The sequence below is a fragment of the Gymnoscopelus microlampas genome (genome assembly GCF_963454915.1).
Source record: "Gymnoscopelus microlampas genome assembly, chromosome: 2".
In the NCBI taxonomy this organism is placed as follows: Eukaryota; Metazoa; Chordata; class Actinopteri; order Myctophiformes; family Myctophidae; genus Gymnoscopelus; species Gymnoscopelus microlampas.
In genome coordinates, this window is record NC_139939.1 from 11,660,174 (window position 1) to 11,681,624 (window position 21,451).

General features: G+C 44.0%; 1 protein-coding gene across 2 annotated transcripts in view; it reads left to right on the forward strand.

The window, feature by feature from the left end:
* The window catches only part of ttyh3b (tweety family member 3b), a 49,050-nt gene that overhangs the window by 18,941 nt on the left and 8,658 nt on the right, over positions 1-21,451 (forward strand). For both annotated transcript variants that reach the window (XM_084042893.1, XM_084042892.1), the window contains exons 3-9: positions 298-500; positions 14,417-14,528; positions 15,773-15,993; positions 17,182-17,277; positions 18,809-18,881; positions 19,035-19,110; positions 20,756-20,811. In XM_084042893.1, coding sequence (XP_083899019.1) covers positions 298-500; positions 14,417-14,528; positions 15,773-15,993; positions 17,182-17,277; positions 18,809-18,881; positions 19,035-19,110; positions 20,756-20,811 — 837 coding nt within the window. The remainder of the gene's footprint in view (positions 1-297; positions 501-14,416; positions 14,529-15,772; positions 15,994-17,181; positions 17,278-18,808; positions 18,882-19,034; positions 19,111-20,755; positions 20,812-21,451) is intronic.

Below are 21,451 nucleotides of genomic sequence, written 5' to 3' on the forward strand. Positions count from 1 at the left end.
GGTCCTTGACATGAAAAAGTTTGAGAACCACTGATATTACAGCAACATTCGTTGCTAGGATTTAGAAGACATTTGTAGAATCCCCTGAAGATTTGAGTTACAAATGTTCGCTTTGAAAAATACATACATTCAAAGATTTGCACACATTTTCAAGATCTTTAAAAAAAATAGCAGATCTAGATATATCTGCTATTTTTGAACAGCCCAATTAAATACAAAAAATGACACATGATGCGTTCCCGGTCTTAATGGGCTAAGTATTCAATTCCTCTTCTTCTCCTCCTCCTTCTCTTGCAGTCGGTGTTGTTGCTCGGCGCCGTGGCGCTCGTGTGCCTGGGCCTGGACCTCCTGTTCCTCCTCTTCTACTCCTTCTGGCTGTGCTGCCGGCGGCGCAAGGCCGGCGACTCGTCTCACTCCTCCCACGGCGCACACTCCCAGCAGCCCAGCGCCGACTGCTGCTGCACCGCCTGGTGCGTCATCATCGCCACGCTGGTCTGCAGGTGAGTCCCGCACAGAAAAGTCTTTTGAATAGAACCCCATTTAGTTTTAGTCATATTTTAGTCACCTGAAATGTTTTAGTTTTTGTCTAGTTTTAGTCCACTAAATATCATAAGATTATCGTCGACAAAACCTGCAGTTGATTTAGTCGACTAAAATGTATTTTGGCGGGCCTTGATGGCATCGTAATGGCTGATTTTACACGTGGTTGCATGCTGAAAATAGCTCACAACGCTAGACAAGAGTAGCTCACAAGAGTTATAGATCTATTAGGGTCCATTTGGTTACCAACTCTGCATCATTTAGCTAGGGGACCACCTGGAACCCCCTCAACGACCAAATGGACCCGTAAGGGTCCCGTAAGGGTCCATTTGGTTTCATTTTACACTCTCAAGAGTTATAGATCTAAAAGGGTCTATTTGATTACCAACTCTCCATCATTTAGCTGGGGATCACCCGGAACCCCCTCAAGGACCACTGGTGGTCCCCGGACCACTGGTTGAGAACCACTGGTCTAGTCCTGTGTACAACGGGTGTCTGCAGCTTCTGAACAAGTCTTAACGTGTCTTAGATCAAGGGTTCCCTGCGAGGCGTTGTGCGATAGCAGATCGGCTATTTTCCACAATGTGTGCCTCTTTCTTACATAATATTTGACAGTTTGGCCAATTTGGTGTTAAAAAGGTCTTAAAAGTCATTCAGTTGTAACTTTAGAAATATGCAGATACCCTGTATACACTTATACTGTATGTTGGTTTGTTTACTGTTGAGTGAGAAAACAATGTTGCACATTAAGCTAATCATCTGGGGACCCCGCAGCAGTTTGAAAACCATTGTCTTAGATTATCCTCCTATAATTCTACAAACCTCTGTCTGTCTGTCTGTCTGTAGTGCGTGGTGTCATGGAAAGCTGCCCGGTTCTCCTCAGTCACTGGAGCAATTGCTCTGAATTTGCACACAGCCATTGACCATTACCATCTGAACTTAACTGCGAAGCCCGTTTCTCAATTTCATAAAATCTCAGCGTATTATTAGCGTTTATGTGTCAAACAATGGGAGCTAACGTTGCCAGGAAACAAGCAGCAAGGTCTATGAAAATAATAACCTCATGTTTGCAACTACTTTCGCCTGCGCCCTTCACCGGGTATGGTCTAGTGTTTTCTAATTTCCAGACTGCAAACGATTAAGCCCATATTTTATACTTGCGATGGCGTTGTGCGTAAAATAGACGATTTATAAGCTTACAATGCATTGACTCGCATCATAATGCGCAACGTCTGGATGTCTCCCACTGATCGAAATGAGAGTTTTACACATGATTCCATGTGTCTGAAGTCTTCATTCCTTTCACAGAATCAAGGCTATAGCACTGAATCAGCATTAACAGCATTACAAAATATGTACAAACAGTATCTGACATACACAGTTGCTGGTTCACTTGTATTAGCGTTGACGGGCCAGATTTGTTCCTCCCCATTGGGAGACGATTTCATAGACGAGAATGATAGATCCACGGATGAAGTTGATGCCGATGTTAGCTGTCTGTTTTTCATCTAGACATGCTTTATTTAATAACTTGATGGCTGATAACGGCACCAGGAAGCAACAATGTTGTACTTGTTCATTCGATCTCTCTTCAAAGGCAAAAATGGAATCCATCCACAGTGTAAACAAAACAGTCCTTTGAAATGTAATTGAGATGTAAACATGCCGACCCGCAAGCTAATGTTGCCATAACATTATTTTAATCTAACCTCACGCATGCATGCCCCAATGCGATATGTACCATAAAGCAGTGGGTTCTCAAACTTTTTCATGTCAAGGAGCACTGTACCATATTCTGATAATACTCATTGCCATAGAGTGTTTGTTCAGTAACAGGAGTCTCCCTGTCTCTTCAGCTCTTTAATAAACAGAACATTCATTTTCAGCTGACAAACTCTCAGCCAATAGAGAAAGTAGCCATTTATCTAGCTTCATTTTATAGTGTTCCAGTTCCAATTTTGTCTGCTCATTTCTTTGTGTCATCACTTCAAATTTCACTTGCTTCATCTCTATCCTGATTGGATAAAAATAGTATCCTGACCTGAAAATGCATATTCTGTTTAATAAAGAGCTGGAGAGACATGTAGATTCCTGTTACTGAACAAACAAACACTCAATAGCAATGAGTACTGTCAGAATATAGAGCTATTTAACACTTATTCTAACCAAAGAAAATCACTTACCCTACTTTTAATGTTTACACTTCATTAAAGCGTTTAAGTGAATCGATTGCTCCAGTGTTGTCTTTGGGTTCAGTCATTAAGCAGTGAGCCATATTACTAGTGGTTTTAGTAGGCTGTATCTCTCCGTTTACTCCTGTGTACATTATCTCGGATGACGTGACTATACATTACTCTAAGAAAGTTATGCCATAAATAGTTGTTGTGCAACAGAATTTAGTAACTCACTAGTTACAAAATTAACTAGTAGCGACTGGTTACTTCCCGCCCTAAGTCACGCCCTAAGGGCCCAGGGGGTCTCCACATGATTTTTGGGGGGTCCCCAGATGACAGTGAAGTGACAATTTAAGGACTTTTAAGACCTTTTTAATACCTAAAAGAAGTTACAATAAAAACTGGTCAAACATTCGCCAAATTGTCAAAAAATATAAGAATGAGGCAAATATTTTGAAAATAGCAGATCTACAAGCTCACAATGCATCTCAACGCAGTACCTACAGGACCTCTGGGAGCCATTATGTGACTTACAGTCTCGTGTTTTTATTATTGACTTGAATGTGTGCACATTAATTGATAGTTTGGGCACTGCACTGGCATTAGGTGGTGGGTGCAGGTCACCGGAGCTGGTGCGCTATTAATTAGTCATGGCATTCACCTGTTCATAGGAGTGGGGCATTTGGACAGAGAGAGGAGGTGAGCGTGGGAGTGACATTATCTGTTGAAAACACTGTAACATCCACATTAGTTATAATAGTTTGCTGGGGAACTGTTGTAATTTTAACGCGTTGTGGCGTAATAAATGGTGAAACGCAAGGACATTGAAGTGGACCTGAATTCTTGTGCGTGTGCGTGTCATACAGTGCCTTTCTTCCATGTTTAGCTCTGTTGAAGTGCCTAAAATACAGCCGCAATAAGTACCCATTGTGTGTGAATATGTGAGCATGAGTCAGTGTCCCACTCTCTCCCCAACACCCCCTGCAGCAAAGTGTTTTTTTTTTTCTTCTTTTCAGACCATTTGTTTGGTTGATGATTAACCACTTTAACCCTGGCATCCCTATTTTGGGCATGTTTAGGGGAAAATGGTTGAAAATATTTCAAAAGTAGCCCACAATGCAGCGCGAGCTAGTAGATTGGATATTTTCAAAGCGTTTTCTTTTTACAAAAGCGTACAATACAAAATTCTTTATTTTTTTAAATAGGGCTTAACTTAAACCCCTATATAAGTAGTTGACCACATTCCACCAGGGTTCTAGACATTTTTTCCCTTCTACACCAAATCTACAAAGGAAAAAACGACGGCATTGAATGACACCTCTTTTTGATGGGGAACCTCCCCTTGTGGTCTCCTGATAGATGCCAGTTTTGAAAGAAACCAGTGATACACATCCTTTAATGGAGGGCGTCAGGGCATTCCACATTTTGGTGGTAGCAGTAGCAGAATGAGACTTTTCCCATGTTTGTTCTAAATCTGCGTGGGTACCAGACTACCAGATAAGTGGGTTAACACATTCTCCTCGACGTCACACGTATAGCGTCGGCGGCCGCGGCGTGCGACCCAGCTTTTATTTTTGAAACAAGTCTGAAACAAGAGAGTGCAGGCTGAGCTCTCATTCCACTATAAAGCTGCTGCAGTCATTGAACCAAACGAGTCACGTCATGTTGCGTGTGTGTGTGTGTGTGTGTGTGTGTGTGTGTGTGTGTCTGTGTGTGTGTGTGGAGGGAAGGAGGGGGCGGGGGGGGCGCATGTTGTTGCAGTTTGAAACGTTTCTCCACAGTCTGCAGGCTGTGTGAACATTCTGAGGTCCTTCACCTCAACTGAGGGGAGTTTGACCACAGATACTACTGCCTGATGGTGTGTTTTGGGTTGTCTGTACTCGACACACATGCACGCACGGGTTCGTCGTATCGCTAAACCTGTGAGGACGTCAACATTTCATTTTATGAATGGCATTTAGCATTTTTATGGTGCCATTTTTAACCCTGAAGCCTAAAACCGAAAATAGCACATCTACAAGCTCACAACGCGGTTATTTTCGGTGCACAATGTAATAACTCCAGTCCAGCCCCAAAACCCCAAAACCCCAAAACCAAACCTCTAATTCTATATGTTTCATCCTAGCCCTTAACCCAACCAGTGTCTTTTCCTAATTGTAAGCCTATATAACTCTAAAAATCCCTTTTAACCGTGAAAACAACCATGTCTATTTCTCATATCGTTGCTGTCGGGCAGAAACCGCCATATTTAAACCTTTTTGTGTTTTTCCGTAAATTAACGCCCTACTTGATCATACTACAGCGTCACACAGAAGCATCAAAAGTAGCAGATCTACAAGCTCGAAACGTGGCGCGAAACGACACGTTTCGAGCTTGTAGATCTGATACTTTTGATGCTTTTGAATTTGAATCCTGAAACAAAGTAACAGTTTTGCACATAAGAGGTTTCCACCCGACAGAGACCATATTCTACTGTACTGGTGGGTACATTTGGCCCTCACAAGTATATAGTACACACATGCGTATCTCACGCTCGCTAACACTGTACACACGTTCCCTACTCTGACATTGCCGTTCCCCCCTCTCCTCCTCCTCCTCCTCCTCCGCCTCCTCTTCCTCCTCTAAGCCCCCCCCCCCCCCCTCCTCCTTTTATATTTATTTCTTTATTGGTCTCAGTTCTGCCTCCTTCTCTCTCTGGCCTAGAAACGTTGCCATGGAGACAGAAGCAGATTTGAAGCAAGAGACGAGAGATGAATTATACAGTCAGGAGGAGGCTCTGCGTGTGTGTGTGTGTGTGTGCGTGTGTGTGTGTGTGTGTGTGTGTGTGTGTGTGTGTGTGTGTGTGTGTGTGTGTGTGTGTGTGTGTGTGTGTGTGTGTGTGTGTGTGTGTGTGTGTGTGTGTGTGTGTCTGTGTGTGTGCGTGTGCAGGGGGTGTCTGTGTGACTCAGTGTGTATTTGCAGCTTTAAATATTTCATGATTAACTGTAATATTTCATGGTGAATATTTGATGCCCACACACACACACACACACACACACACACACACACACACACACACACACACACACACACACACACACACACACACACACACACACACACACACAGCCCCTTATTCACTGTTTACATTAGTAGACTCCCCGGCGAGCCTCCCTGCGTGTCTGCATGGTGACATCATCGCATTTGCTCAGTGATGATGTCATGCACCTTTGATGCCGTTTTATCACAGCTGCATCGTTAGTGTGCAGTGGTTCTCAAACGTTTTTGTTTTTTCTTCATTTCAAGCACCCCCAGTTTGTGATGCATTATTAGGCCACGGACCCCCTATTTGATAACGATTTCTCTCTCTGAGACTGGGCCCCCAGGGGTCCTTGGGAGTGGTACCAGGGGGTCCCCTGCAAAGTTAATAAAGCGTCCCAATCATTTAACCCCTTTATCCATATTTTATACTTTGGATATTCAAAAATGTCTTTGGGCTATTCAAAAAAAGCAGATCTACAAGCTCATACCACGCTATGAGCTTGTAGATCTGCTATTTTTGAAAAATCGTGAAAATGTGTGCAAATCGTTGAATATACATTTTTTTTTCTCTCTCTCCTTTTCTTAACCACTCTTTTTAAAACTCTGTTGCAACTTCTGGGTGTCCGTGAAACAACATATTTTTAGATGGGGGTCCACGGCCAAATACATACCATTTTTGATAAATTATAGCAAAATATGTTTTTTCAAAAAGGATTTAGTATACGTTTGTAGAACCCCCAGAAGCAAAGATTTGAGTTACTAATGCTCGCTTTAAAATAAATATATATATATTCAAAGACATATATTTCCACGATTTTTCCAAAAAATAGCAGATCTACAAGCTCATCAGCGCGGCACCGATGAGGTTGTAGATCTGCTATTTTTGAATAGCCAAAGAAATCTTAAAATGACACAGATGTGTTCCCGGTCTTAAAGGGTTAAGTGAGGCACTGGAGAGAAAGGGGTGATGGGATTCAGTCCCGTGGGGGATTGGATGTGTTCCTTCTTGAGTGAAATGTCTCATGTCAATGACAACATGGTGGCAGAAGCTCTTTTTTTTCGCTCTCTCCTTTTCTTAACCACTTAAATCCTATGTACTTGTCACGGTTCGAGTCAGGGCAGATTGTAGGGCCAAGTGCAGGAGAGACAGAGGCAGAACTGGTCCGTTTAACGGGTTTATTAACTCAAAAGGTATTAATACAAACAAGGGACTGAACTCACGATGTTACAACACGCAACATGGAATCAGTGGCGGAACAACTGAAAGCCGGGCCGGGAGGCAGAGCACAGTGATCAGGCCCCCCCCGTGCCACCACGCACGCGCGCGCAGCGCACATCCCGCGCGCGAAGCGCGCGGAAAATTTTGTGGGTTTGGGTCGGGTCGGGTCACCTTTTGGGGGGCTTTTTGTCACTTTATTTCGGTTTTAGGGTTTGAAGGCTACCTGTCCTGGCTTGTGTTGACAAGTGACTGATGATGACGTATAGGTCACGGGTGTCAATGCGTCTTTTTTGGCAGATGTTGATGACGATTTTAACCAAAATACATTTGGAGATATAAGATAAGATAATTTTGTATATTTGCATCACTGTGAGTGAAAATAAACCAACAACACGCAACATAACATTTCAATATTATTTTAATGATGATAATAATGCTTTAATTAAATGAGAGGCGGAGAGGCGCCGCGGAGAGGTCGCGGCCCCGGCCCGGTCGCGGCGACCGGGTCGGGGCCCTCCAGGGTCGCGGGCCGGGAGGCGGCCGCCTCCCTTTCCTCCCCGGACGCTCCGCCACTGCATGGAATACAATGAACAAGCAAGCACATAGGGCAAACACAGGGCTTAAATAGACAGGGAACTAATAAGACACAGGTGAACTCAACAGACAATCAACACTGGGATAGGCTGAGGGACTAAGAGGACACAGGAGGAGAACATGACTAATCAACAGGGAGGTGAGACAAGACAGGTAACAGTAACTAGGCACAGCAGGAAACAAGACTACAAAATAAAGGTACAGAACATCAGCCGGGCAACAACAACAGAGTAACAGAATAACAAGACTACATACAGAACAGAACAAAGGCCTAATAAGTCCAAGACCTTATAAGGGCAGGAAGGTCTAAATAATAAAGTCAGAGTGTGCGGCCCGAGGAGCGGACCGTGACAGGCTTACAGGACAGGCCTAAAGTGTCCACGACCATATAAGGGCAATGGCGGTCTAAATAATAACATCAAAGTCCACGGCCCGAGGAGCGGACCGTGACAGTACTAGGATAGAGCCCCAGGGCTCTATACTAGGCCCCCTTCTGTTTCCACTGTACACTAAATAATGTCACCAACGCGTCGCCACAATTAGATCTGCTATTTTCACCAAATATTTGTCGTAGAATAGGGGGACTCTAGGGTTCAAGCTACTAGATATATGTGTATATATCTACAGTATAGAAACATGTGCATCTTCAGCCAACTTCTTGATATAACAGGATGAAGAAGAGGAATAGGTATTCACACCAACAAATAGCTCTGGCAGTGGTTCTCAAACATGTCAAGGACCCCCAAAATGATATGTATTTGGCCGTGCACCCCCATCTCAAAATGTTTTATTCCAGGGACCCCCAGAAGCAAAGATTTGAGTTACAAACGTCTGCTTAAGAAAATGTATATTCAAAGATTTGCACACATTTTCAAAAATAGCAGATCTACAAGTTCATAGACCCTGTGCAGCGCTATGAGCTTGTATATCTGCTATTTTTGAATAGCCAAAGTGTAAAATATGGATAAAGGAGTAAAATGACTGTGACGCTTTAATAACTTTCCTGGGGACCCCCTGGTACCCCAAACCCCACCCCCAAGGACCTCTGGGTGAGAACCAATGCTCTAGGGCAGTGGGTATGACATGTTTGGGGGGCGCCATACTTTTTTAATCCATGGCACCCCTTACCTTTCACTCTACCACCTTATATTCATGGCATATTTTACCACTTACCACATTAAGTATAAAAAGTATGATAGGCTCCACTACCTATTTGTATCATAAATTATTATTACTATTGTTATTACTGTATTAAGATGATGATGGTGACCACAACATTCAAATGGAGCTATGCGCACAGTTGAAAGCATAGATTCAGGGGGGTACATAAATGTGCACATTTTTCCTCAGAGATATGTTGCAAGGAAAACTTGAGAGATTCTGTTTCGGTTAGAACTGATAAAAAATTACTTGACACTTAAACTGCTAAAAATAATGTTATTTGCCAATGAAGTGATATTGGCAAATTCCAAATATCAAGTTATTCCTGCAGCACACCTGGACTGGCACAAAGGCGCCTTAGGGTGCCGCGGGCTAGGCAATTACCCATAAATATGTCCCAACCGACATTTAGAACCCATAAACAACTAAATCTAGCTCTTGTAGGTTAATCGAAAAAAATTTGAAGCAAGTTTTTCAACAAGTCGACACGAAAGTCTCACTTGTAGCAGATCTACAAGCTCGCAAGCCGTCGCGATGTGACAGCTTGTAATAGAGCTGCTATATTCACTATTTTTTAAATAATCATTCGTTAATCTTCTAATCAAGGCAAAGGTTTGAAGTAATCGATCAGTACAGGTAGGACAGGAGGAAAGGAACATGAATCGTATTTTTAATGACAGGTTCAACGTGCTGTTGGCTGACAAGCGGACTGATATCTCGGTGCTGCCGTGTTTACAGACATGGATAATTAATACATGGATCAAAGGCTGGCATTTGGTTTAGACGTCATCAATAATTCACAACCTCCAGATCCGATGAATATGTTCACTCCTCACTTGGCCAGTCGGAGCGTCACGTGAGCTTAACGAATAACGAGGCCCTTTTCGGGTCTGGCAACAACGGTGGTTCTCAAAGTGCGGTCCGGGGACTCCCAGAGGTCCTTGTGGTGGCCATGGGGGCCCCCCCAGCTAAAAGACTGTTAACTCTGAGAGTGTGGAGTAAGTAACTGTGTGAGAGTGTGCAGTAACTCTGTCTATTGAGTGAATGACTGGTAACTCTGAGAGTGTGCAAATGGAACCAAATTACGGGTCCATTTGGTTCCATTTGCACACTCTCAGAGTTATGGGGGGGGGGGTCTGTGCCCCTATAATGCATCGTAAACTTGACATGGAAAGGCTTGAGAGTCACTCCAGCACGGCATTCATTCATAGTGAGTTTTCATGTGGTCTTGGTGTTGTGAGCTGCTGACTGCGCAGTAGACTGTGGACTGGAGCAGAACCGGGTCCTGACTCCATATGAGGGGCATCACTGTGAATTAACGTCACACACACACACACACACACACACACACACACACACACACACACACACACACACACACACACACACACCACACACACACACACACACACACACACACACACACACACACACACACACACACACACAGTTGCCATGCACTGCTGTCTCGCTCTTTGTCTCTCTCTCTCTCTCTCTCTCTCTCTCTCTCTCTCTCTCTCTCTCTCTCTCTCTCTCTTTCTCTCATTCACTTTATCTCTCAGTGTGTGTGTGTGTGTGTGTGTGTGTGTGTGTGTGTGTGTGTGTGTGTGTGTGTGTGTGTGTGTGTGTGTGTGTGAAGCCATAAGTACACTTAGTTTTGCATCAGCATTACAGTTACACACACACACTTTGTCTCACGCACGCACACACACACACACACACACACACACACACACACACACACACACACACACACACACACACACACACACACACACACACACACACAGAGAGAGAGAACGTATAGCCTATATAAAGAGCTATTGTATCTGGGTCAAGCCATCCACCATTAGCTCTCACTCATGTGACCTTTGAACGTGCTGCCTCCTTTAAGCTGTGAGAGGATGAAGTGGTTGAAACAGCAGGTACTAACACAGAGAGAGAGAGAGAGCGAGAGAGAGAGGAGGAAACAACGGCATTAAGGAGAAGAGAAGGAGTGGAGAACGACAAGACGAGGACTATTTTTCATTTTTTTCAAAAGATTTTCAGAACATGTTTTTTAAAAGTCCATATGTTTGCAAAAAAAAAATCACAAATAGTGAAAATAGCCAATCTACAAGTTCACAATGTGTCGTGCTGCTGATGCTTGGTACCAAAGCTTGGTAGTGATAGAAGTGAGAGAGAGAGATTCAGAGAAAGCTGACAATTGGATGGACAGAGGGATAGACAGTAGGATTAAGCAGTATACAGGGATACATTAACACACAATAGAGCATTTTCTCTAATGGCTCCATCCCTTAAGCTTGCAGTTTTATGTCCATAGTAAACGTCAGATTAAATGCATACTTATGCATGAGCATTGAGCACAGACAGAAATTGAACTTGAAGCATAACGGCTGTTTTTACAAGTAAGAAAAGCATACACAAGTTTTACAACGCACACAGTTGTTGAAAAGATCATTCTAAAGTCACCTAACTCACTTCATGACATGATTTCTCTCTCTCCTTTTCTCTCGTTCGCTCGTTCTCTCTCCCTCTCACACAACAAGATGACTGTAGGATAATGGACTGTACATTTACAACATCTCAACCCATTTCTTTCACAACATACAGACGTTTATGGGCTGTGCCTATTCATTTAGGGTAATTGGTTTAAATGCGTTGTTGTTGGCGGCACTGTAAAGCCTGATTTATGCATAGTTGCACATTGTGTCTGGCACCGAAAATAGAGGTTCAAGGTTGTACTTACTATTATTGTTACATCTTGTGTACAGGTACATAAGAGTAAAACTTAAGTTGTTTTGGGTTCCTTCAGACGATGCAGCAGCATAGATAATAACGGAATAATGGTAGAAATCGTAAAAAAAAGATTTAAAGAAAAGAAAGAGAGTGCAAAAAAGAGCAACGAGAGAATAACATAGAGCATAATCAAAAGTACATGTGCATATAATCTTGGTATATTGTATACACCAACAGCATTCTTTTCCCAGTAGCTGCCACCTAACTTTGTGCACACAACTTCACAGTATATTCTATATACAGCAGATTTTAGGTAGATGCAGTTCAAGCATAATAGTGGGGGGGGGGGTGTCTTATCAGATCGTTCGTAGCCGATAGACGAAAATAGCTGATTTACAAGCTTGCGACGTGACGCAGCACGATGCATTGTGCACGTCTATACATCAGCTATTTTCAGTGCCAGACAATTGTGCTGTGCTCGTTCTCCCTCTCTGTCTCGGTCTCTGTCTTCCTCTGTCTCTGCCTCTGTCTCTCTCTGTCTCTCTCTCAGTCTGTGTTTGCCTTTCTGTCTCTCATTCACTCTATCTGAGTGTGTGTGTGTGTGTGTGTGTGTGTGTGTGTGTGTGTGTGTGTGTGTGTGTGTGTGTGTGTGTGTGTGTGTGTGTGTGTCACAAATTGGTGGAGTTGTGCAGCCAACGGGTTTGTGCGATAACATTTTTAAATGTAATTAAAGACAGCACAAGAACAAAATATCATCTGGCACATGGTACATACATGTAATCAGTAAACAAGTAATATAATATCACAGAACAGAACATCTAGTCACAGCCAGACCCCATCATCATCACTGTGTCCTGCAAAAAAGCGATCCAATGCCCATTAATAAACCCCATATGGGTAACCGGAGTCCCTCAGGGCACAATACTAGTGTCTTTTCTGTTATTGTGGGGGAAGCTGTTATTGACGCGCTGCGTCGCATTGTGATCTTGTCGATCTGCTATTTTCAGCGAAAGCTTTCCCCACAATATCAATGCTGGGGTTTAAGTGGTTAAACTTTTCCCCTGTCATTATTATTCAGTCTTGCTAACATCCGTTTGTACAACACTATTTCTACCATATCGTTGCTGTCGGGCAGAAAACCCCTATCTCCATACTCTAACTTTGTGTGTTTTTCGTAAGTTAACGCCCTACTTGATCATACTACAGGGTCACATAAAAGCATCAAAAGTAGCAGATCCACAAGCTCGAAACGTGGTGACGTGTTTTGAGCTCGTAGATCGGCTACTTTTGATACTTTTAGACAGTTTCCACCTGATATCTTCAATCCATTTTTTGGGATCCGGAGAGGATGTGCTCTTCCGTAATCTCAGAATAGTTTGTGCAGCCGTGACCACCACCACCACCCCTACCTTTAATGACTGCAAAATCATATTTTGACACACCAGATATTAGTGTTTGATCCCCGCCCCCAAAAGACCATCAGAAATACATTGAAGGAGTAGTGTGATTTGATCATCTCTAGTTGACGTGAAGCAGGGAGCGGTTTGGAGGCAGAAAGGTTGCGCGGGCCGCGGACCTTAGATGTCACACCTCTGTCCCACCCTGCCTTTCTTTTATACACACTTTGATTCTGCTCTGTGACTTCCTCCACCGTCAGCTCAGCGGTGACAAAACCGTGACCCCCATTCAGTGTCCGTACCTTTTATACAGGAACCATGGTTTGAACAGGCTGTGTAAAAGGGGCTACACACACACACACACACACACACACACACACACACACACACACACACACACACACACACACACACACGCACATGTGCGCGCACACACACACACACACACAAGCACACACGCACGCACGCACGCACGCACGCACGCACGCACGCACGCACGCACGCACACACGCACACACACTCGTACTTGCTAAGAGCCAGCACTTGAACAGCTTACTCAAGCTAATGGGCCAGAATGAATTGTGCTGTAATGACGTCTATAAATTTGCCTTGTAATACAAGGCATTCAAAGCTGTTAGCAGTACACACACACACACACACACACACACACACACACACACACACACACACACACACACACACACACACACACACACACACACACACACACACACACACAAAGACGCCGTCAGTATAAAGATGACACAGGCAGCCGTGCACACACTCACAACACAAATGCACGCACACACAACCCACATAAGTATGGCCCAAATGCATGCCCACACACACACACACACGCACACACATAAATGAGGGAGGAGGGTCAGGGGGGGATACAAGAATGGGGGACATGATGAGTGTGAGAAAATGGGGATGGGGGGGGGGTAAACAGCCTGTCGAGTTAGTTGTTGGGGGTGTTATGGTGTGAATGTGGGTCCAGAGTTAGGTGAAAGGGTGCGGGGCCAGGGACCTCAAATATCCTCAACGTGTGTGTGTGTGTGTGTGTGTGTGTGTGTGTGTGTGTGTGTGTGTGTGTGTGTGTGTGTGTGTGTGTGTGTGTGTGTGTGTGTGTGTGCGTGTGTGCGCGCACACACGCATGTGCAGAGCTGCAGAAGGATAAAATTATGTGCGGTCTGTCGACCCAATTATCGTTCGGTCAGTGTGCATGTGTGTGCGCACGCGCTCGCGTTTGTGTGTGTGTGCATGTGTGTGAATCATTCCTGGTAGTTCTGTGTTTGCTGGAGGCCCAGGGGGTAACACCATAACAAAGGACTGGAAGAAGTCACCACTCTGCCTCCTGCTGGTTAGCAAGGGAACTGCACTCAGCAAGTCGGGGTACCAATGCTGCAGTTTTGTTTTGCTCAGTGTGCGTGTGTGCACTGTGCACACGTCCGTGTGTGCGTGACCAACCATAATAAATCCTAAATGTTGGTGAATGTATTCTATCTCATCCCTGTTCAGTTCATAAAGCCAATGAGGTAACTCTGCTTCCTGTTTCCTGTCTCTTCCAGCGCTGGTATCGCTGTAGGTTTCTACGGCAACGGAGAGTCAAGTGACGGAGCCAATCGGCTGGCGTATTCCCTCCGTCACGCCAACCGCACCGTGGCCGGAGTGGAGAAACTGGTGAGTCACATGCAATAAACCGAACAAATACACTCTGCACACTGACTGGACCAGGGCTGCAATGAGACATTATGCCATATATCGATTACGTGTTCGATTAGTCAAATACTCAAGAAGCAGATTCTTTTTTATAATAATAAAACATAAATTCTCTATCAACATACATAGATAGATACCTCTATTGATCGCGGGGGGAATTCAGGCACCAGGGACAGCACAGCAGTAAAAGTTACAGATACAGGGCAAAGAAGTGCAATAGGTACAGAAGAATATAACTTCACCATAAAGACACCTTCAAACAAATATGTATAAAGTATACAAACGTATACACCCTGTACAATCATCCTGCCTGGTGCAGAACGTGAACAGCAAGGTAATCCTATAGTTATGGTAACAACAGACTGGATGTTAGAATAGTCACACAACATCACAATAGGCTCTATGCACAGCAGCCATATTGGAAAGAAATTGGGCCTCTTCTTACTTCCTTCACAGGTGTTACCAATGATGCTAATGAAGGCTCTGTTCCATTCTGGGCAGGGTGCTGATATTGTGCATGTTGGCTCACTAGAAACACCATTTAGGTTCCATTTGTACACTCAGAGTTATGGGGGCCTTTTAAAATTAGACAACCACTATGCCACACTAAATGGAACAGAGCCTTAATTAGTATTATTGGTGACATCTGTGAAGGAGGTAAGGAAGGGGCCCAATTCATTCCCAATATGGCTGCTGTGCATAGAGCCTATTGTGGCGTACAATCACGATGTGACACGTTTCACTCTGTCAGTCACTCTGTCAGCACCGCATGACCCTAGACTGTGGACAAGAGATTCTGAACCACACATTTCTCACACTGTGGAAAATAACTTGTAACTAAAGACGGGAAAAACCATGCAGTGAACGTTAGTGTGTCTGTGAGTGTTTTTGTGTGCACGTGTGTGTGTGTGTTTATGTATGTGTATGTTTATCTGAGTGTCTTTGTGTGCACGTGTGTGTGTGTGTGTGTGTGTGTGTGTGTGTGTGTGTGTGTGTGTGTGTGTGTGTGTACATGTGTTTATGTGTGTTTATGTTGATCTCCGAGTGTGTTCATGGGTGTGCAGGGCCCAGCCGTTGCACACGTGTTCTTACACAGTAACAGTTAGGTTCTTATCAGTGTGTGTTTTTGCAGAGCGCTGATAGCAGTGTGTGTGCGTGTGTGTGTTTGTGTGTGTGTGTGCGTGCGTGTGTCTGTTGCGGTGCAGGTGTCAGACAGCGCCCTGGCCTTGAACCAGACGGTGGAGGAGGGCCTGGTGCAGCTGGAGACGGTGTACCAGGAGCAGACGGACTACGTGTCCATCGTCCAGAAGCTGCAGGGACAGCTGGACGAGCTGGTCAGGCTGATGGTGGACGTCCCCTTCTGGTCCAACACCGACATCTCCCTGGAGGACCTGGCGCGCAAGACGGAGACCTTCGACTGGTACCGGTACGTAAATCTACTCATCGCGTCTGAAACGTATTTTCATTGTACGATTTGGCCTTAAAGCAATAAAATGTCCTGGTCTTCAACACAAGGGAGAGGAAAGGCAGGGGGGGTCTAACAAATAAGCATGTCAAAGAGAACATAAAAAGATTGAGATATCTACATATCTCTGCTGTCGGGCAGAAACCAGCTAACTCCAAAATGTTCATTTTTCAAAAAAAAAAAAAAAAAAAGTGGAGTTAGGAGGTTTTGTTCATCATTGATAAGAACAGCTGAATGGACCTCCATGCTCACAATGAGGTTGGAGGTCAAAAGGGGGTGGAGCCTGGAGTCAGCAAAACCAGCTAACTCCACCCCCCTTTGCTGGAGTTAGCTGATTTAGCAGAAAGTTGTGGTTCAATATTTGTTTTACCAACACACAGACAAAAAGGGTGTTCAATAGCATTGATTTATGGGAAAAAAAATGCAAAAGCGTCAAAAAATTGAGTTAGGTGGTTTCTGCCCGACAGCAACGATATTCAGTATATGCATAGCATAAGACCAGCAGATACAGTATGTACATAAGATTAAGCATAAGGTGTGAAAGTGGTAAAACATTGGTAGGTCCACATAGCGGCAGGTATGTGCATGGTTAGACATAAGGTGCATCAACAAAAAAAAACACATGTAGGGCACAGTCCACACAGAGGAACATCCACATGAGAGGCGGGGGAAAACTGTCCAAGTTTGAAGTCGGACGGTTCTCGAGATAATTATGAGAAACACAGACACTGAGAGACACACAGACACTGAGAGACACACAGACAGAGACTTTGTGCATTAATAGATAGATTTCTGGACAACTGCTGATCCGGCCAACTTCCCCACGCAACCGTACACACGCCAAGATTGAAGTCCATCGCTTGGGTGGAGGAGACACACACACACACACACACACACACACACACACACACACACACACACACACACACACACACACACACACACACACACACACACACACACACACACACACACACACACACACACACACACACACACACACCCACACCCACACACACACACACACACGATCCTGTGCATTTATAGATAGATACTCTTTTTATTGAAACGGTCTTATAAACACAATCTAAAACATGATTAAGAAGATGCATTAGATGTGTTTTACTGTATGTTGCTGTGTATTTCCAGGTGGCTGGGGTACCTGGGTCTGCTGCTATTCGACGTTCTCATCTGTCTTCTGGTGCTCTTTGGCCTTATACGCAACTCTAGAGGAACTCTGATTGGGTAGGTAATCTTACGGCATTCTGGCGCAGGTCATTTTGCATCGTACCGCCATAGCTGTTATGATCGGGTAGATCATTTTGTGTCATACCTCTGTAGCTGTTCAGAGAAACAACAAACAAACAAATTGGATATTTAGTGGCTGATACCAATATAACATAGGTATCATACATGCATACATGGTTTTATTTTTAAGCTTTATCTGTACCTACAGTGAATGTTGGCCTGTGTGTCAGTTTTTTACTGAACGGTCAGTATGTTACTGATGTGTGATTTGGGAATCAACCGGAGCTTTGGGCAAACCACCCCCCGGAGGTGGTATAGTAATAGAATTATGCATTATTTTAACACATTGATTGCCAAGGTTTTAAACATAGTTTTCTATCCCCGTGCCGACGTACAATTACCTAATTTCGATGATATTTGAAACGCCGTGGAGCCGACATTGTGTAAAAAAACGTTGTGTAAGAAAACGTTCCTGTGACTAGGCAGAAGGATCTGTGTATCCATGGGAACGACAAGTTTCCAACCGCGAAAAGCGTGGTCCGCTGAAAACGGGTGGTTTTCAATGGAAAAAAAAGAAACTGAGTTACAGACGTTTTTCTGAAAATCCCATCATTGGGGTGGGTGGAAGTGACGTTTTTTGGAATGACGTCACGTCCACATTTTTCTTCTCTGAGAGACGATCGATCATTCCAAAGCTGTGTAAGGTCGCCCCTTGTGGAATTTTCCCCAAAAAATGTAAGAACGCATTAATTCGATCTAGGCAATCAAGTGATGGATTTGAAAGAGCGCATTAATTCGATCTTGGCAATCAATGTGTTCAGAATTAGAGCGTGGACCTGGCTGTTTGTCATGCCACGCAGTCAGGACACTTAAAAAAACAACAACTACTTCTTGTGCATTTCTGCAGTAGGATACGGGGGTTAACGGAGCTGTTCTGAAGCCTAAAATGTCTTCGTTCCACTCCACACATATCGCGAAATATCAATTTATAGTATTAGATTATGAAATAATGCATGCCCTATTTTCCCGTACAGTTTGCGGTATGTACCGTTCCCAGTCACGTGAGATATGCTCCTGCAGCCGTAATGATCTCTTCACTGCACTCCAAACATATCTTAAATATCAACTCAACTCGCTCATTCTTCTTTTTTTAAACGGTGGTGGTGCGCTCTCTCTCTCAATGTTAAAGCAAGCTCGCTTTATCCAACAGAGAGCTCCGGGGGCGTGGTTTGCCCAAAGCTATGGTTGGTTCCAAAATCACGCGTTACTGATGGGTCAGCATGTTACTGATCAGTGTGTTACGGGTTGGTCAGTGTGTTATTGATGAGATCCTTCTCTCTGACAGAGTTTGTCAGTGTGTTATTAATGGGTCAGTACTGTATGTTACTGAACGGTCAGTGTGTTATTAAATGGGTCAGTGTGTTACTAATGGGTCAGTGTGGTACTGAACGGTCAGTGTGTTACTGAACGGTCAGTGTGTTACTGAACGGTCAGTGTGTTATTAACAGGACTCTTCTCTCTCTCACAGAGTGTGTCTTCTCGGGGTCCTGACTCTGGTGATCAGCTGGGGGTCTCTGGGTATGGAACTGGCTGTGGCTGCGGTGAGTGAGTAACCATGGCAACATGGCTGAGCTCTCTACAGCACAATGACGTAATCTTCTCTGCTTCAGAGTGTGTGTGTGTGTGTGTGTGTGTGTGTGTGTGTGTGTGTGTGGGGATAACTGTAGTTTAATGGTCTGGTTTCATCCTCACAGACGGCCAGCGATTTCTGCGTTTCCCCGGATACCTACATCACCCGGGTAACGGAGGAGAATGCTGTCATTAACCAAGGTATACCGACAGAGGGACTATTATGGGCTGTCCTTTCAGACGGTGTTTAGAAAGATGGAAACAGGAAACATGTGCATTTTTGATTGATTTGATTGATTGAGCACTTTATTGAAAAGTAGTTAAAAAGCATAAAAGCACAAAATTTTGTTTCCATTGTGGCCCTTTTTGGTGAAGGGAGGCAGGGAGCAAGAACACAATGACAAAACAAAAGACAAAAAACAGTTTTTTTTTTTTAGGTATTTTCACATTAAAGGGGAATTTTTCCCCACGGTTTTCTTACCTTGTCTATGATGCTATGATATCCTAGGATGAATGGTACTGTAGAAAAAAAATCATAACCCCATCACCGCCACAGCTAAAAACGTGTATCTATGGTCGCTAGACGAGATTTCAAAATGAGATTTCCGGTGGGGCACATTCAAGACAATCACGTTGCATAGTGTTCTGTCACCATGAACGTCAGATCTCGCCCCAAAAAAACAACCAAAAATCTATTAAAATACGCGATTTAGCGTAAGGACCACAGCCGCGTTTTTAGCTGTGGCGGTCTGGCGGATGCAGTTATGATTTTTTTCTACTGTACCACTCATCTTAGGATATCATAACATCATGCAAAATTCCCCTTTAAAGAGAAACAAGAAACATGCGGGGGTCCGTGGCTAAATACCTCTCACAAATACACAATTGACATCCTTGGTCCTTGACATTAAAACGTTTGAGAAACGCTGAAGTGGAGGAGTCATGGATTGTTTTATCGCAGAGTGCAGACACAAGGATCCTCGTAAGCAGACAGTACAGATACGAACATAAACGCTGTAGGATCTACTCCAGTTTTCCCCCGAGTTTATACTGTGACCGTCAAACGTTGAGTCTGACACACTGCTGCTATTCTAGGAAATGTGTTTCTGTGTGCACGTGCATGCATGTGTGCAACGCGTGTGTGTGTGTCTCTCTCTCTCTGTATGTGTGAGTGCATGTACACACACATGTGTGTTCAGTGTCGTTCCAGGGGGATTATGTCTGACTGACACTCTGCTATCTATAAAACCTCTCCTTGTCTCTCTGCTGACTGCATGCATCAGCAAACCTCTTCTCCCCTCAAGCTCCTTCTCCTGCCTGTGTGTGTGTGTGTGTGTGTGTGTGTGTGTGTGTGTGTGTGTGTGTGTGTGTGTGTGTGTGCGTGTGTGTGTGCGCGCGCGCACGGTGCGTGTGTGTCCCAAATTCAGGGCGAAGCTTCACAAGCTTTTGTTTCTTTTATTTAGATCATTATCTGATTTGTTCTCTCTCTCTCTCTCTCTCTCTCTCTCTCTCTCTCTCTCTCTCTCTCTCTCTCTCTCTCTCCCTCTCTGTCTCTCTATGTCTCTCTCTTTTCTTTTATCTCCCCTTCTAATGAGTTATGTCCTTCATTCTGTTGTTTATCAGATGTTTCCGCTCTGTCTGTCTTCCGTACGGCTCAGATGTTGCCTTTGTTACACACACGTGCGCACTAGCGCGCGCGCGCACACACACACACACACACGGTCATGTGCTTAGTAATACCAAATTGCCAACTGTCCACAGAGACTGGCAGTCAATCAGTCATATTACCACAAAACACAATTATATATCCTGTATACTTATGTTTCTTTTCTCCTTCTATCCCCAGATATCTTGCAGTATTACCTGAGATGCAACACTGGTCAAGTGAATCCCTTCCAGCAGGTATTTTATATTGTCACTGTCCTTGTTAGAGTTCATTACAGCATGTAGGATCAAAGAGTAGTAGCACACATCCCACCTCTTGAATACAGGCGCTGGCCCCGAAGCGAGCTCGGATCAAAGTGTAGAAAATAGAGCCGCACGCTGTTGCTCCCTTTGGAAATATATTTTTTAAATTTTTATTTCAGTTACAAAGACTGACGTTTCGATCCCATGCTCTTCTTTAGTCTGAAGAATTTTCAGTAATTACAGTAGCCAACGGGACTCCATAAAGACCAGGTGTTTCACCCGGGGGTGGGGGGGGGGGGGGGGGGGGGGGGTGGTACCTTGTCAAGCTGAGCTAAGCTAACAAAACCAGAACCTAAAAAGTTGTTTATTTATTTCCCTTGACCCAAGGTTAAACCTACAGAAGACCGCATGCCTAGTTCTAACTTCAAACTGATATTTATATATGTATATATATATATATATATATATATATATATATATATACATATATATATGTTTTAATATAAATTGCCAAAGATAACACATCGTCAGAATTGAAAAGAAAAATAATGTTACGTCTACTTTTTTGGGGGACATATACTCATACTGATTTCATGGGGTCTTTAAGCAAAGCTTTGAGAGGTCCGATATATTC